This window comes from Sinocyclocheilus rhinocerous, unplaced genomic scaffold, assembly GCF_001515625.1.
Source record: "Sinocyclocheilus rhinocerous isolate Xijiao unplaced genomic scaffold, SAMN03320098_v1.1 scaffold449, whole genome shotgun sequence".
In the NCBI taxonomy this organism is placed as follows: Eukaryota; Metazoa; Chordata; class Actinopteri; order Cypriniformes; family Cyprinidae; genus Sinocyclocheilus; species Sinocyclocheilus rhinocerous.
Window position 1 is genome coordinate 336532 of NW_015652285.1, and position 18957 is coordinate 355488.

At 37.7% G+C, this 18957-nt stretch overlaps 1 protein-coding gene across 2 annotated transcripts; it reads left to right on the forward strand.

The window, feature by feature from the left end:
- Window positions 1-4992: 4992 nt before the first annotated feature.
- Window positions 4993-17141, forward strand: LOC107714382 (signal transducer and activator of transcription 1-like). Of its 2 annotated transcripts, none has more exons than XM_016520206.1 (23): window positions 4993-5030; window positions 6233-6360; window positions 6507-6651; window positions 7347-7442; window positions 7525-7614; window positions 8338-8416; window positions 8582-8676; window positions 9456-9607; window positions 10030-10188; window positions 10391-10483; window positions 10617-10676; window positions 10766-10795; window positions 11153-11243; window positions 11335-11373; window positions 11450-11533; window positions 11621-11719; window positions 11809-11944; window positions 12053-12108; window positions 12424-12518; window positions 13123-13262; window positions 13367-13555; window positions 15675-15741; window positions 16283-17141. In XM_016520206.1, the coding sequence occupies exons 2-23, from the start codon at window positions 6233-6235 to the stop codon at window positions 16308-16310; spliced, it is 2151 nt and encodes a 716-aa protein (XP_016375692.1). In that variant the 5' UTR covers window positions 4993-5030; the 3' UTR covers window positions 16311-17141. The 2 variants fall into 2 exon arrangements, with proteins under 2 accessions (XP_016375692.1, XP_016375691.1); XM_016520205.1 differs by lacking the exon at window positions 4993-5030 and adding an exon at window positions 5395-5499.
- The last annotated feature ends 1816 nt before the right edge of the window (window positions 17142-18957 follow it).

Here is an 18957-nt window from a genome sequence, read left to right on the forward strand (position 1 = left end):
AGAAATGCTGCAGGGCTAGGAAAACTGCACACAATTCCAGGAGATTGATGTGGTCCCTGGACCGAGCTGGAGACAAGTGGTGAAGAAGAGTTTAATTAATCAAAATATAAATGATTCAAGTATAATCAATGTGAAGATAGCCATTTATGTATTAAGTTATTCCACTATTATAATCATGTGTATTTGCCTGCATGTATAGAAATCTGTATGAGAATGGAATGTGCAGACATATGGTGAAGTACATGATAAGCACATGATGGCACATAATGGGGCCCTTATTTTCACAGAACATAAAATTAAGGTCTCATGACTGCATCGTGATCCCATATGAATGAAATGTATTGAACATGCCCAGAGAAAAAACTGTATATAAGAGGGTACAGAAAAAGATTCGAGAGATTGCTCTGCAGAGTTCTCTCAGGTTTTATTGTCTCAGAAAATAAAATCTCTTCTGGCATCAAAACTCCAAGACTCTGAGAAAGATTCTTCACAACAACGGCAGAAGCCACCACAGTGGCCACAAACACCCTGTGATTCCATGATGCCCCCCATCCGAAAAGGGAAGCATCGGTCGTGACCACCTCCCGACGAGAAGGAATGACCCCTAGGGGAACACCTGACATCAGAAACTCCCGATGATTCCACGGTGTCAATGCCTGGATACAACTGCGCGAGACAACAACCAGCCGATGGAGATGTCTGGCAGGGTTCAACTGCAAACTGTTATTCCACCACTGGAGAGGCCTGAGGTGAAGCAAGCCAACTGGAATTACAGAAGTGGCGGCAGTCAGCATCCCCAAGATGCTGACTGAAAACATCTTGTGTGGCAAACTTACACCCAGCTGAAAACAGGCAAGGAGCAGCAGAATACTGTCCACTTGGGCATGTAAGAGGGCGGCAGACATTACACGAGAGTCCAGTGTCATTCAAATATAAGTAATCGTTTACACTGGATTCAGACAACTCTTTGCCTCGTTTACTGCAAGACCTAGCATCTGCACATGCTCCAAAAGCAGTCTGGTGTCACTGGCAGCTTGTTGTTTTGTGCACACAGCAGCCAGTCGTCTAAGTAAGGCAGGATTCACATCCCTCTGGACCACAGCGGATGTAGAGCTGCAGTCATGCACCTCGTGAAGACACGAGGGGCCAAAGACATGAACATGAACATGAAAGTAAGCATCTTTCAAATCTATGCTTGTGAACCAATCTTCCTTTGTGACTGACCAAAGAACATCGGCTGCACGTAACATCTGAAAGGGAAGAGTTTTCAGGAACACGTTTAGATGTCTCAAGTCTAGAACTGGACAAAAACCACCATCCTTCTTCGAAATGAGGAAGTAAGTTGAATAAAAACCATCCCTTTGAATGCAGGGATGAACCTTTTCTATGGCTCCCTTCTATAGCAGCGAACAAATTTCTTGAGAGAGGGTTTCTGAACGAACTGCATCCCTTATCACTGTAGGGATAATCCTTGAAAACTTTGGGGGCTGGTGTCGAAACTGCAGAGTACACCCCTTGCTCAATGTAGTCCAAACCCATGGATCTATAGCCATCTCCCTCCAGTACTGCAGGTGTAGACTCGAAAAATGATCGACCACCGGCCCAGTGACTTCAAGCTTTTTGGGTGTGACTGACGTGGACCCCCTGACAACTGCTGCTGATGAGGTTGAAACCTCGAGTGTCCTTATTAGCACGGGCCTCTGTAACCCCTGAGGTTGTGGTGTAGAATGCTGGCGGAATCGTTGCTCTGGTCTCGCAAAACGATGACGAGTCTGAATGCCCAGTACCTTAAAAACAGGATTGCGCTGAGCCTGAGTCAATCGATGAGTGGCCTCAGACAACTTTAACCTTTTTTCCAGAAGCTCTGGGACATAAGGTCCAAACAGGTGACCAGGAACAATTGGGAGGTCTCTTAGTGTCTTTTTACAATCCTCCGGAAGTTTCGCCTGGGCAAGCCACACTTGCCGGCGAGCTGCCAGAAGCGTGGCTGTAAGAGTACCCAGTTCATGGGTAACATGGCCCATAGCCAAAAGAGCAGTTTGAAGGAATTGTGAAACTGAGGGGTCCACATTTGCTGATTTGAGTGTGCAAGTTGTGGCATTTGGGTGCAGTAGACCCTGTCAGCGAGTTTGAATATTCTGCAACAAAATCCTTGCATGGTGGCATAGCAAAGTTAGACCCAGCTGAAGGCTGTCTAAAAAAGACGTTGGACTGGGCTGGCTGCACTGGCGAGTTATCCAGCCCTAAACGAGCAACCGCCATGGAGGTCGGAGTTAGCCCCGAGTGAATCGAATCACCGCTAGAACCCCCTGCAGCTAAAAAAAACTGCATTCTCCTGGGGGAAAGATTGTGCAGCAACATCTACCGCATTTAAATGATCCTGGAAAAATGAGTCAGACGCACTTGTAGAGAGCACGTCAAAGTCAGCGTGAGATGGAGGAGAAGAGGAACTAAAAGGTTCGTCATCCATTTTTTTACTGGGACCTTCCTCATCTTCTTGTGTAATAGCTACAGGTGAGGCAGGTATAACAGGCTGGAGTGTCTGAAGAAGGCATTTTATCTCCGACATCTCAGACAACAGGACAGCAACCGTCTTAGAAAGAGAAGCTTCATCTACCTTCTCGTTCCGGGACGTTGCCTTCTTAGATGGGGGAGCACCGGCAGTCGCAGCTCTGCACCACGTTTCCGATTTGGTGGGTTGCGGGCGGCTCTGTTCCCCCGAGTCTTACTGTGGATTTGGGGTCCAATTCGGAGAGACGGAGCCATCTCTCTGACATGGGTAAAAGGCTACAGTGTAAACATGAGCCCGTGAGAGCCACTCTCAAATGCTGAATTCCCAAGCAGGACGGACAATCATCGTGGCTGTCGTCAGGTAGAAGAGCATTAGGGCACAGCTTACATGTTAATGGGAATCCAGTAACGATAGAACCGTGAGCCATGACCACTGCAATAATGGACAACTGGCCGTCAGATCGCACCAAAGAATACAAAGTATCAAGAAAACTGTCTGGAAAATAGCAGGAAAACAATCGGCCTATCAGCGTATAAAAACACTAGCCACCGTATAGAACTGCGAAGCGAAGTGTTTCACAAAATCCTTTTAAGTGATAAGGTTAGCAGGGAATTGCCAACATATAAGCGTGGCAAAACACTAGCCTCCGGATAGCACCAAGAAGCACAAGGTGTTTCACAGAAATCGTATATAAAAGTGATAAAAAGCGGGGGACCGTCACTATACTAACACAGGAAAATACTAGCCTAGAAAATACTGGCACGAGGTGTTTCACTGAATCTGTATAGGATAAAAAGATAACGGGGAACCGTCAGTGTACCAGCTTGGAAAAAAAAAAAACACTAGCCACCGAATAGCACAGAGAAGCACAAAGTGTTGTACAAATTTATGTAAGAAGAAAAAAACTGAGCGGGGAACTGTCAGCAAATTGATCTCTAACACTATCCACCTGATAGTACCGAGAAGCACTAAGTGTTATCAATATATCAAACAAATATATCCAACAAAACAAAAAAAACTCACCGAAACTCCTTAAGAGCGCGCTGTCACAACTTGCGAGGATGATAATTGTCTGCTCTTGTAAGCTGCACTTGACAGCACTTGAAATCGATTGAAGAACGACCTATCACAGACGAGAGAAAGCGAAGGAGACGTGACGTTTTTGGTCATTAAATTATTATTTTCAGCGTATATTTGGCTTAAAAGCATGAGTGTTTTATAATGAATGCCGGTGTTCTGTTGATTTGTGCTACCGTCAGATTTTACTACCTCCCATTAAAACAGTGGGTAGTACAATTCGACAACGAAAAATGCTACCTGTAAAATTATGGTTTATTAACGTCTACACCCCAACCCTAAACCTACCCTTACAGTAATGCAAATACAGTAATTATGTGTTATATTCGCGGTTGTGGCTAGAAGGGATACAGCTATACAGGAAACCAACAATAAATATTTTTTTCTACCTATTAGATTGTGTTTTATTAAAGACATTAAATATTGTTGTTCAGCGTGTGAAAAAGGACGCAATATTGATGTGCGCATGCGCAGTAAACCCTGGTAGGACAATCTGATGGGTAGGATAAAATGTCAGGACACCGGCTGAAGGTGTTTTAGTTTATGCGCTGGTCAGTGGTTTAGTTATTCTGAATGGATCCGTATAGTAGCATGTAAAGTCAGGTTAAGGCAGCAGGTTTAGTGGTCTTTTGGCGTCTCCATGTGGTCCTGTTTGGTATCGCAGCTTAACTGGTGCTTATTTATATTAAAAATGCTCTAAACAATTCTTTCTTTTTTCTTTCTTTCTTTCTTTCTCGCTTTCTGCATTATATACATACATTGGGAATTATGAAATTGTATTTATTTATGTATTTACTGATTACAATAGTAACAGTAACTAAGGTTTTTTTTTAGCTTAAGGGATTTGTTGCAACCACTGATCTATATATAGAAATATTATAGATCAGTGGTTGCAACCTGCCCCAGTTCCTTAATGACATCATCCAGGAAGCGACATCATTTTGGTAGGTAAACAACAGCATAAACATCAGCAAGTATTTGCAAAGGATTTTGTGACATAGATGTATGCATGGTTTGTTTCACTCTAAATCTAAATCTGGTATACCCTTTATAGAACCATTTCTTACAACAAGCATTCATTTATTCAAGGTTTTTCAACATATACACAGTTAACAACAAGAATGACACATTATATCTCATAATGAAGATCATTTTTAATAAAAGTAAAACAAGCATCGCATTATGTTTCCATCCGTTTGTGCCTCTACATTTTGTGCCTCAACGCACATACTGAAAGCCAAGGGGTCTCCTTAAAACATCCAGTGGCGTGTAGTAAAATAATAGGGAATTGACGTAAATCCAAGTTTCGTTTCTCAGTTTCATTCCTGTGCTGACTTTAGGTCTCGCTTTCTCAGAAAACGCGTGCTTGCCTGGTGGCTGTGCCCTGAGTTTCACAACCCCCCCGACCAGAGTGTATCAGCGTGAAAGACTTCGACATAAGGTCAGTGATGGACCAGAGATTCCTTTGTCTTTTAAGATAGTAATCAATGCTTCGTAGATTATTATGAACGGCTTTTATCTAATTATCAAACTTAATTTAATAATATTCCAGTGTTTCGTTAAGTTTCTGTTTTCACATCAGTTCCTATTCTGTAAAGAGCGTGACAGTAAAGGGAGGACTGCACTTGCCGAGAACAGCCATTCACTAAAGTGGCGCGGCTTAGCGTACGCATTAGAAAATGATTGGCTGTCATCGCTGGTGTATTTGCATATGGTAATTACAGCATTCCGATTGGCCTACAGTGCCAATGTGGGCTGTAACCTGCGTCAGTATTTCATGTTTTACCATTATGAGGTCACTGAAGAGAATATAAGTCTTACGCATACACAGTTTAGTCTACTTGTATCTTGTATCTACTTAGCCTGAGATATACTGCTTTTGTGCATTGACCCAACTTCTATGTTGAAAGGTAATTTTCTGCTATGTTATCTAGCGTTTTATCTAATTTCGTTCTTTTTGCTAATGTTATCCCATGTAAGACATTTTTTTCTCTGTTTACAATGGAATGAAACCTGAGCATAAGACACAGCATACAATTTTCCATTTTTTACATACAGCTTAAAAAAAAAAGAATGGATTAAGTATCAATTGCATAGAATAAAAGCATTTGAAAATCTCTAAAATTATATTTTGCTCTGCTATAAGGTGAAGTCACACTACACTTTTCGTTCTATTGATTTCAATTCTTAAGCCTGCGAATGCGGGCGAGCGAAAACAAGCTCATGCGAAAAAGTTCGCTGCGTTCAAAAAGTCGAAGATTGGTGAACTCTAATTCAAGGATTTGATGACCTTTTTAAGAGTAACAGTCTAAAGTCTAAAACTCTTTAAATACAAGTCTAATGTGACCGTGGTCAGTGATTTAAAAGATGAGCACAGCACCAATACTCTTAATATTATTTCATTAACTAATTTTTATTAATATATTGCAATTTAATTTTTTTTATTATCACGAAAGTCTCATATTATTAAATATATTTGTGTGTTTTTATAACACATTTTATTATTATTATTATTATTGGCTTAATGCCTAATGTTAACAAAATTGCTCATGAAACAAGGAGCTAGGAGACAAATGTCAACAGGATGTTGCACGTAACCACTCTTACACTATTTCATATGTGCGTGTGATTTTATATCTTCAGATGACACTCTGGAACCAGCTGCAGCTGCTGGACTCTCTGTATTTAGAGCAAGTGGACCAGCTTTATGATGAGGCTTTTCCTATGGAGATCCGACAATATCTCAGTCAATGGATTGAGAGTCATGACTGGTGAGGATTTTTTTTATTTTATTTATTGTTTAATTTTTTTTTTAATTATTTCATTTAATAATGTATTATCCAGTTGCACATTTGAATTTATGCATCATGAATTGCTGCAAAGCATCACATCTTTGACACATTATTGTTGGTTGCAGGGAATCCATCGCGAGTAATGTATCTTTGGCAACCCTGCGCTTCCATGAACTCCTGAACCAACTGGATGAGCACTACAGCCGTCTCAACCTAGGGAACAACTTCCTTTTACAGCATAATATACGCAAAATTAAGCGTAACCTACAGGTGCAATTTTTTATATTGTTTTTCTAACTATGTTACATTCAATATACATTAAAGGGGTCATATGATGCGATTTCGATTTTTCCTTTCTCTTTGGAGTGTTACAAGCTCTTGGTGCATAAAGAAGATCTGTAAAGTTGCAAAGACTAAAGTCTCAAATCCAAAGAGATATTATTTATAAAAGTTAAGAGTCAACCACGCCTACCTAAAACGGCTCGTTCTAACACGTGAAGCGGAGTCCAGCCCGGGGTCGCCACATGTGGTTGCCGCAAGCCCGCACGCCGCTCCTTCGTCAAATCCGCCGGCCACGCCGTTCTCAAGCCCGCCGGGCTCCGCTCACTCTAGCCGCCGTGTGTGATGCAATGGAGGACCGTTTCCTGAACCTGCAGAGTAGCCTACAATGCGTCTCTGCTCAAAGATGTTGTTTGTCATTTCTCTGATCACAAATGCAGACATGGTTTTATGTTTACGTGGTGCGATGCAACGCGTAAAAAGACAGTATAAATCATTATAATCCGTAATTATGTCCCCACTGGATGCATCAAATGCCTCGTTTGTAATGAGTTTTAGTGTTTTTGTCTCATCGCTCCGGTCGGACACGGCATCACAGTATGGTAGGGGCGTAACATTTCCGTCACATGATTTCATTATTCTAAAATAAAATGGCAGAGCTAATGGAAATAATCATCTCCCATTAGGAGCACTTCCAGGAGGATCCTGTTCACATGGCTATGATCATAGCTAGCACTCTGAATGAAGAGAGAAAGATACTGGAAACTGCACTTAATGCTCAAGTAAGGCTTTAGTCTTGCATTACAACTGTCATTTCAAACCTGCACATGTGTTTATCATTCATCTTAGTAATTTTGCTTTTAGGATAAAGGTGGCTCATCACAGGGGAGTATCATGATGGAACAGCAAAATGAGTTGGGCAATAAAGTCAACAATTTGAAAACGAGTGTGCAGGTAAACCATCTCAGTGAATAATGATAAGGTTTTGGAGCTCATATTGAATCCTTTTGGGTCTTTACCACAAAACGCTTTAAATGACACAGATTTCTTTAAACCTTACAAGTAACTACAATGTTTCAAACAGCTGCAATTGTGGAATCCGCATAAACACATTTCATTTCATTACACCAAATACACCAAATAATGTTATTTTTAGCAACATAATATGACCCCTTTAATATCCTATCCTTGATTTCATTATTCTAAAATAAAATGGCAGAGCTAATGGAAATAATCGTCTCCCATTAGGAGCACTTCCAGGAGGATCCTGTTCACATGGCTATGATCATAGCTAGCACTCTGAATGAAGAGAGAAAGATACTGGAAACTGCACTTAATACTCAAGTAAGGCTTTAGTCTTGCATTACAACTGTCATTTCAAACCTGCACATGTGTTTATCATTCATCTTAGTAATTTTGCTTTTAGGATAAAGGTGGCTCATCACAGGGGAGTATCATGATGGAACAGCAAAATGAGTTGGGCAATAAAGTCAACAATTTGAAAACGAGTGTGCAGGTAAACCATCTCAGTGAATAATGATAAGGTTTTGGAGCTCATATTGAATCCTTTTGGGTCTTTACCACAAAACGCTTTAAATGACACAGATTTCTTTAAACCTTACAAGTAACTACAATGTTTCAAACAGCTGCAATTGTGGAATATTTATTTGCTTCTAGGAAATTGAACAGGACATTCAGGTTCTGGAGGATGCGCAAGATGAATATGACTTCAAGAGAAATACTTTGCAGAGTCGAGGTAACATACATTTTTAGCATTTTGCTCCTGGTATTAACTCATATTTTGTGATATCTGTACTTGGTTTGATCAATATTGTGGTTTTTACAGAGTCATATGTGAACATAAATGGTGTGAATTTACATGAATGAGAAATGGTATGGATTTGTATTTTTATATTTTCAGTGGAAGCTGAAATGAATGGCCAGATAACAAAAGCGATCCAGCAGGAGGAAATGGCACTTAGACAAATGTTTGTTGGGCTGAGCATGAAAAGAGAGGTAGGTCAAGATTTCAGTAATTATGAATATTCTTTGGATATTCACATCTAGGAATGGGCTTAAAGTCAGCATGAAACAGAAGTTTTGTGATTTTCTTTTCTGTTGTGACAATTAATCGAAGCCTCCAAGGTTAACACAAAAAAAGTGTAACAAGATTTTTTTTTAATGGCTGTCAACGAAAGAGTGGCTTCACTATGTTGAATAAACTGCTTTGTGGCAGAACAGCTTATCAAACAGCTAATCTTCAACATGTTTGGCATGTAACATTAATTTTGGATTGATCTGTTTTTAGAACTTACACCAATAAAAAGTGAGAAGTCGCATAAAAAAATTTGCGACAGGTAGGATTCAGTTCATGGTATTTCTCAATAATTTCTGTGGTGTGTGCAAAAACCGACTGACTGTCGCACAACTTTGATGACTTCAAGGCTGTAATGTGATTGGTTATCAAGTTGTTGTTATGCTTTCTCCAATGGTAGATCCGCGGACTTTGATATCTCTCAATAATAAGACCATCTCTGGCTTCTCAAACAAGAACAGTTGTAGAGTGGCACTTGATTTTGTCCATCGGTAATTGATTGGATTGTTTGATCGTTCATTTTGCGTGTAATCAGAGAAAAGAGATGTCATTATAAGAGGGAGGGGAAGTTATTTTGATTAAAGATTACATGGGCACATGCATATAAAAAAATGTCAGCGTTGATTTCAAGGTGACTTTAATGTTGCAGTTTTTTTCAGTATCATATTTTTTCTTAAATATAGCATATATATGTGTGCAGGTGGTGATAAAAGAAATCGCTAATGCACTGACTCTAGCAGAGCAGATCCAGCTCTCACTCGTATCAGAAGAGTTACCGGAATGGAAGAAAAGACAGCAGATGGCTTGTATCGGAGGGCCACCCAATGCCTGTTTGGACCAACTGCAGAGCTGGTGAGAACCTCTAGGGGGCGCTTCAAAATGACTTATAATGCAGCTGGAAACAAAATAATGACAAAAAAATATATATAAAATAAATATTTTATAATTGACATATCTATAATTTTATACTATTAGAAAGAAAATCCTTGAAATTATTAGTTGTTCCTGAGGATCATTAAAGGGTTAGTTCAGCCAAAAATGAAAATTAGGCTGCGTTTTACTCACCCCCGAACACCTAGGATGCATCGGGGTGAGTGAAACACGGCCTAATTTTTATTTTTGGGTGAACTAACCCTTTAATAAAAGTATTTCCATATCCAATGTGCAGTAGTCTCAAGCTGGAGCTGATGAGCTCATCTTGTGTTTGTTTTGGTGCTATCCATGGTACTGATACATTATTTTTATAATGAGCTAATACATGAATTGCGCTCCAGGTTCACAGCAGTGGCAGAGTGTCTGCAGCAGGTCCGTCAGCAGCTGAAGAAAATTCAGGAATTGGTGCAGAAATTCACCTACAACAACGACCCCCTCACTCTGGGCAAGAGCCAGCTAGATGAGCAGGCCCTTTCACTCTTCAAAAACCTTATATTAAAGTGAGACACAACACCTTAACCGTTCATACCTTTCTGTGTCTCTATACGTAGAGCACAAGCTGTAGAAAAAAAATGGTTATTGATGGGAGGATTTGTGGGCTTATAGATTCACAGGGGAATTTGAATATATGATGTGGTGTGCGTCACTTCTGAAAGATTCTAGTCTTGAACAGGATGGCAGTGGTTGTGATGTGTCTTTCAGTTCTCTTGTGGTGGAGAGACAGCCTTGTATGCCCACACATCCTCAGAGACCCTTGGTGATAAAAACAGGAGTTCAATTCACAGTCAAGATCAGGTGGGTTTCTTTGAAGTTACGTCTGTGACACTGTGATGTCACTTATTTTAATTGATGGTAAATATCTGAGAAAAGCCTTTCATTTCAGTGATGCCGATGTGTATCTAAAATCGAATGTCTTATTATTTTGTAGATCACTAGTCAAACTCCCTGAACTGAATTGTCAACTCAAAGTAAAAGTCTCTATTGACAAGTAAGAAAAATCTCTTGTCTATCTATCTACTTGTCTGTCAGTCTATCTTATCTGTGTATTCATACAGTATATTTGTTTTTCCCCTGTAGAGATTTAACAGAGAAAGACACGATAAAAGGGTATGTAACATATTACAAAGAAATGTGATGTTTTGAATGAGGCAATGTATTTAGATACATAGCAAGTAAGTTCCTACAACATTTAATATTCTTGTGGTCCAATCAACAACCACAAAAACGTCTGCATTTGACAAAAGTCCAAACCTGCAATCATATTACTGTACAGTAACACATCGACCATTATAATAATCTGAAGATAATAAGCTTGAAATGCATAATGAAAACCCTAATTATTAAATTATTCTGTTTCGAAGGAAATCTTTTAACAATTTATTATTTATCAAGGAACATCATTAGCATTTTTATGCATGCCGCCAAAGCTCAAATAATCCAAATGTCTGTTTTCTGGTGTCCTAGATGTAGGAAATTCAACATTTTAGGAACGTTTTCTAAAGTTCTGAACTTAGAGGAATCCAGTGGATGTCTAGCGGCTGAATTTCGTCATTTGGTAAGATGTGAAAAACAAACAGATATTACTGCAAATATAATGTCTAATTATACATTTATTGTTGATCTTTCTTTCCCTCTGATTACCACAGCAATTGAAAGAGATGAAATGTAGCAACAGAACCAATGAGGTAGGATAAAATACACATACAGTGATGTCAAATAAAATGAACTGTAGGAATTGCTGATGTTTTTCGTTCTTTACAGACCCCTCTTATCATTTCTGAAGAGCTGCACATACTTAACTTTGAAACTCAACTCATTCAGCCAGAACTGTGTGTTGATTTATCGGTAAAGTACTCTGAAATGTAACTACTGTACCAATTGTGACATATCAACTGTAATTCTGACCGCACCTGTTTTATTGTAATTAAACAGATCACATCACTTCCTGTTGTGGTGATCTCCCATGTGAATCAGTTACCTAGTGCCTGGGGCTCCATCTTATGGTACAACATGCTCTGCAGTGAACCCCACGTATGGCCATTTCCCATCATCAATGTTTTTGTCCTCTGTTGAGGTTTCCATTCTGACTCTCGCTGTCCATCTGTCCATCTCACTCTCAGAATCTGACGTTCTTCTTGAATCCTCCACCAGTGAAATGGGAGCAGCTTTCAAAGGTTTTAAGCTGGCAGTTTTCTTCTGTCACTAAACGAGCGCTGAACTCTGAGCAGCTGAGAACGCTGGCCGACAAACTTCTCGGTGAGTTTATTTGTGTTTCCTTTTACCTTTTGAAATGGGACTGAGTAGATGCTCATAGTTCCAATATATAGCACACTTTTTTTTTTTTTTTTTGTATCTGTTTTTTAGGTCATGAAGCCCAAGGTGACCCTGAAGGACTCATCAACTGGAATACATTTTGTAAGGTAAGTTTATGGAAAAGGTTTAAACAAAGACAGGAAAGTCGCTTTCGCTTTCTTTAACCAACATGGCTTTTGTTTGTTCCTCTGCTGTCATCACATGATTTACTGCTAAAACAAAACTTAATGAGACTGTGGAAGGACCTGATCTCACAAAGAACAGCTGGGCTTTCAGAACTCGACACTAACTGAATATATTTAATATAATTTTTATTCTAAAAGGAAGTGCAATAAATATTGTCACAACATTGACAAAGCAATGCCACGCCAGTGCGTTAGCTAATGGAAGTAGAGTACATACTTGTGTGTTTTTTCACCTAGATGTCTCCTAATGAGAGGGGTCTACCGTTCTGGCTGTGGATAGATGGAATTCTGGACCTTATTAAAAGACACCTGCTCAACATCTGGAATGATGGGTAAGAGTTCCATCATTACAGACAAATACTGTACCATCTAGAGCTGGAATGATCTGTCTGCTATATATTAGAATATGTTCCATTTTAGATGTGCACAATCAGCCAGTGTTTATTATTATTATTGTCGATTTTTTTTAAATCCTAGAATTTTTTGTTTTATTTTGAGATTAACAGATTAACAAATTAAAATTTTAAAGTCAACATGAAATCAACATTCACCCCATATTTTTCATAATACATATTTCTGGTCTTAATGGGTATGATTCAAAGAAAAAAATGTGTTTGTAATCTTTAATCAAAGTGTAACTCTGCCTCTGCTTGCTCCGCTTTGATATATAACTCCCACTTTACACAATCCAAGCAATTCCAAATAGATAAAATCAAGTACTTTTTTTTTTCTTTTGAAAATCTGATTTCACACAAAAATTTGTAAGATGCTGCTTCAAGTCAACTAACCCGAAACAAAGTGATAATATGTCAAAACCTCCATTCTCTTAAGCTACATTCCAATTTATATTACTGTGCTGCCATGCACATAGGCATTTTTATCCAGTCCAATTTTATCCAATTTTTATTTGCTTTTTTTGTTTTATCACATATATAGGTATATTATAGGGTTTTTGAGTAAAGATCGAGAGAGGGCTTTGTTGAGTGGCAAACTCCCGGGCACTTTCCTTTTGCGCTTCAGTGAAACCTGTCGAGACGGAGGAATCACCATCACATGGGTGGAGTATTCACAGAACGGTGTGTGCTGGTTTGAATTGGAGTATTTTATCATTTATTGTTTATAAAAACAGTATCTGTATGGCAGTCTTTTAATGTACGTGAATGAATGTCATCAAATACAGGTGAACCTAAGACGCATTCAGTGAAGCCCTACACTAAAACAGATCTGGCGTCTATTTCCTTGCCTAACGTCATCCGCAACTACACCCTCACTGCTGCAGAGAAGATTCCGGTGAACCCCCTCATCTACCTTTACCCAGACATCCCAAAAGATGACGCCTTTGGTCGCTACTATACCAGCTCGTCTGATGGTAAATATTCTTTATTTAACCATTCATTTATTCAAAAAAAGAGGGTAAGACAAGAGTGAAAAACTGACTGAAACAACAGATGTCAACAGTGCCAGCCCTACCTAATAAGCAATATATGCGGCTGCATAGGGCCCCCGTGGCCACCAGGGGCCCTGTGTCAGGAGTTCAGACAGCAATCACGGGAGTAAGGCGAGATTATGGTGGAGATGGCAACAGCAGAGCTGAGCTGGAGCGTTCTCTGAAGCTGAACTTCCATAGGAATTAATTTAAACCTTCGTGGACACGCACTGTAAGTGTCTGACAAATCTTATAGAATGCAATGCGCGCTCAACACCTCCGGTCCAGATCGCGAAATCGAAAGCGAAACTAAAAAGGATGCGTGCGCGCATTCAAACGCAATTTCAATACCAGCAGTTTGAGAGCGGCTGCGGCTCCCTGATGCATGCAAATTAGGCTGCATACAATATCTAGGCTGTAATTAGTATGTTGCTTAAATCTGTTTCAACATGTGTTTACACTTATATTTGATAATTTTGGCATTTTAATCTGGACTATCATGCCAGCCCAGAAAATGAATTATTCTTCTATAATTATTATTATTATTATACTGTTATCTAATGCAATTTTCATAACCAGGTGTAAACTTTAAGCATTAATCTCACTGAATTTTGATAAATTTCTCTTAAGCAATCGTTAAACTCTTTTAATTTTTAAATTTTAAACTCTTTAGTTTTAAGTTTGCTTAAATGGGTTGTTGACATGACATTGCATTTTCAGTGTCACACAATATAAAAAATGTAAATAATTAATATTGTCATCATTTAAAATGTCTTTGTCTTACATGGACCCATTGTTATAAAAACTGCTCCTTCGTGGACACGCACTGTAAGTGTCTGACAAATCTTATAGAATGCAATGCGCGCTCAGCACCTCCGGTCCAGATCGCGAAATCGAAAGCGAAACTAAAAAGGATGCGTGCGCGCATTCAAACGCAATTTCAATACCAGCTGTTTGAGAGCGGCTGCGGCTCCCTGATGCATGCAAATTAGGCTGCATACAATATCTAGGCTGTAATTAGTATGCACACTATAATAGGATGTGTAGCTATAACCACCCATTGTTATAAAAACTGCTTTGTTATTAGATTTATTTTATTTTATTTTTTTACACTTTTTGAGCTAAATCTCAAAATTGTCCTATGGTGTGACTGTCTCAAGGATGTTCAATAAATTACAACTTTTATAAATTAAAAAAAAACAATTGTTATTAAATACCTCAGGCATAATTTTACAAGTGTCTATTTTAGTGATTGGCAATCATTTTTTCATCCGTATATTTCTAAAAGCATATGAACTTGATACATTATGTCACTGAAAATGGTGTGTGACACCATATCCTGTTTTTAAACTCCATGGACAACTTTAATTAGTTGAAGGACCAGGAATAGTGTTTTACAAAAAAAACGTTTTTTACTGGATATTTGTCAGCTACCCAAATATATTTTTCTATCTATTTCTTGAAAGATAAATATATTGAGTAAAACAAATTGGTAAATCTTTACAATTAGGTGTCAGTGTAAGATGTGTACATTGGGATGGGATGCGGGTGGTTAGGTGAAACTGTAGGTATGGGGGCCCCTTTTGAAAATCTGCTTAGGGCCCCCAAAACGCTAGGGTGTCAATAACCCTGGATGTCAATAACCTGCTACAAAAGACTATGATGCACATCTTACGGGTACAACATCACCATATCACAAAATAAATACACTGTATGTATTTTAATATTTTATAGAATGTTTTCTTCTAAACGTATATATTCTTACAGTATATAGTGGCCCCAAATACTATAGTCACATTTAAAAATGTTAATGTCATTGCATTAATTAACAAAATGTTGAACCAAGTGCCAAAATTCCAAATTCCAAATTCATTTACATTTTTTTCAAGCAAAATGGTTGTAAAACAACAAATTTCTATTTTGTCATGGTAGAAAACAATACTTTGCTGTTGTAAAACGTTAGTGGAACTTGTTCAAAAACTTTTAACAATATGTTAGAGACCATGTGTATTGTCAGTATCGACATACCTTACATTATTAATCTTTTGTCCCTCAAATACAGAAGAGATGGAGATAGACAAACCTATCAAGCCATATTTAGACAGACGCATCATTTCTGTGTCAGATGAGTAAGTAAATACTTTTCTTTTTTCTACTTTATTTTTTATATGTATTTCTGTTACTGAAAAACAATAGAATGTTTTCTTCTAAACGTATATATTCTTACAGTATATAGTGGCCCCAAATACTATAGTCACATTTAAAAATGTTAATGTCATTGCATTAAATAACAAAATGTTGAACCAAGTGCCATTCATTTACATTTTTTTCAAGCAAAATGGTTGTAAAACACAACAAATTTCTATTTTGTCATGGTAGAAAACAATACTTTGCTGTTGTAAAACGTTAGTGGAACTTGTTCAAAAACTTTTAACAATATGTTAGAGACCATGTGTATTGTCAGTATCGACATACCTTACATTATTAATCTTTTGTCCCTCAAATACAGAAGAGATGGAGATAGACAAACCTATCAAGCCATATTTAGACAGACGCATCATTTCTGTGTCAGATGAGTAAGTAAATACTTTTCTTTTTTCTACTTTATTTTTTATATGTATTTCTGTTACTGAAAAACAATATTCATGTCTTATTTATCTCTGTTTTTAGACCTTTTTCAAGACCCCGTAAGTGTTAGAGCACATCAAGGCAAAACTGATATGAGGAATGTTTCTCCACCAATGCATCTAAATTTAATCCAGAGCTTTTTATGGAGGAAAATGAATCTGTTTCTAGAAGTATTGTTTCTGGCACAGATATCTATAGTGAATAATGAAAACAAATAGTGATACACAAATGATTTCTCTGTACTATATTAGTGTTAAGGATCTACTGTACTACAGTTATTCTCCACCTGTGTGAAGAAGAGGAGCCATTTCCTTCTGCCAAATTATAGAATATATTTAACAGTGTAATCCTGTTCTTTTCGTTCATTTGTTTATATAAAAATGTGAACATATGGTAAAGAAACTTGCATGTTGCATGGTTTTTAATTTTCTGTGTACTACCAGTCACTAAGATAAAGATACTGTTGTGATGGATATATACAAATACTCTGAAAAGCTGTTTCTGTGAAGACATTTGTTTGTGAAAAGGATATCCTTCTCTATCTTGTGAAGCACTTATTTATTTTTGCACATCAAAATATCTTTACATACAATTGCCTTAATTGCACATGTACACACACACCAACCTGATATGGTCTTACAGAAATCAACCTACCTTCTACAGTCAGCAATACTATACAGATCCAAGCCAGGTCCAACAGGCAGTGTTACTTAATGTGAAGTAATAATAAAGACTATTAAATGGTTTTTATTCATGTATTATGCTTTTTTTCAACAGCAGTTTTCTCTTTTTCATCCATCTTTTTCTCCTGATGGAAATCATTATGAAGCTTAAAGATAAAGTGTGTAAATCTGGCGCCAAACAGGGCTGCAAAAATAAATAACGACTGTTTCCAAACATACCAAAAGCCTCGGGCAGCATTTTTATTTCTTTGGGTATTTTTATTACTTATTATGTTCAATATTATTAAAGATTTGACCAATACATTTCATAATCAACGCACTGAATATTAAATTTTTTTTTTTTTTATTCAATGTATTGACAAGCTTAACTTTCAATGAAGAATTACTTAATGCTCAAAATGTGCAACAGGATAATTAATAATAGCTTTAGACTAGTTAATTAGGTTATGCTGAACTTTAAAGCAATCATATAATGGATAGAAAAATCCAATTTAGCCTATTAAAAAGCACTGTTGAAAAATGGGAACATTTGTTTTTTGGGGGAAATGTGAAAACATGTTTTCATATGAGATTTTTTCCCTTTCTTTTGCCTTACTAATCCCAGATAAATAAATCAAATCATGTGACTGCATTCTGTATCTGTTATTTTTCCTAATAATTTTTTTTATCAGTTTTAAGGTTTTAAGTCATGGGGACAATTGATTAATGAATTAATTAATCAATTAATTTATTTATTGGAAGAAATGCTATACTCATTTCTGCTTCAACAGATTTATTTAATGTCTATGTTTGTAGGAGTAGTATGGTAGCATTTTATCCTAAGCATATACATCTAGTGAAACAACTTCCTAATACAGCAAACCAAAACAAAACCAAGCACCTATGGGTACACAATGTCTCTCTGCTCTGTTATTTTCTCTAAATATTGTATTGAAGATATAGTAAATATAATTTTATTTTGTGTAGCACTTTGGACAAATTTCTCCTATTAGGAGCACTTTGAGAAAGATCTTGTTCATCATATCCAACACCCTGAATGAGGAGAAGACAATTGATTCTCAATGTTATTCATCCTTTTATTAAAGTTTTTGTATAGACATTCATCGGTGTGCAAGTCTGATATTGTGTTCAGAGTAAAACTGACTCCTCACAGGGAAGTATGATGGAACAAGAAAAAGAGCTGGACCATAAAGTAAACATCCTGAAGTTGAATGTGCAGGTATCTTACTCAAATAGCACTTTACTGTCACATTCATTCATTGAGACTTAAATTACTCTTGTAACAGACTTCTAGTTTCTTGAAACTTTCACTACAGTAGCTGCCTTTTTTTCAATAGGAAATAGAACAGAACATTCTGGTTTTGGCAGATCTGCAATATGAGTATGACTTAAAGAGCAAGTCTTCAAAGGGTCAAGGCGAGAGCAATATTAAGCATTTCTACTCTGAAAGAAAATAATGCATATCAAATGATAACGCACAGTTGTATTCAAAAGTGTACAACTGTTTTAACAAAATATTTAAGACCTAAATATTTGTGATTTATTTTGAAGAAATGTTTCATAGAGGACAGTTTAGTGGATATTATCATTCTTTATATTTTCGGTATAGGCTGACACAAAGGGCCACACAACAAAGGAGAGCCTACAGGAGGAAATGGTCATTGGACAAATGTTTACTGACCTAAACAAAAAAAGAGAGGTAGGTCAGTAAAGTTAGCTGCAAGTTAGGCCTCATGAATATTAATATCTGTAGGAATGTGGTCGATGTCGAGTTTTCCTCAGTAGCGTCTACAGATCTGTAATGTTATATTGAACAGTGGAAAAGGCAGCAAAGGGGTCGAGGCCATGCTGCGCTGCTTTAGAGAAGAGGAAGAGAAAACTAGAGGTGCACGTAAAAATCTATTCATATACGAATTGCGATTCTGTCTTCTAACGATTCTAATGGATTCACAAGTTTCAAAATCAATGTTCTAAAGCAGCGGTTCTTAATACTGTTCCTCGCATCCCCCTGCTCTGCACATGCTCTGCATCTCT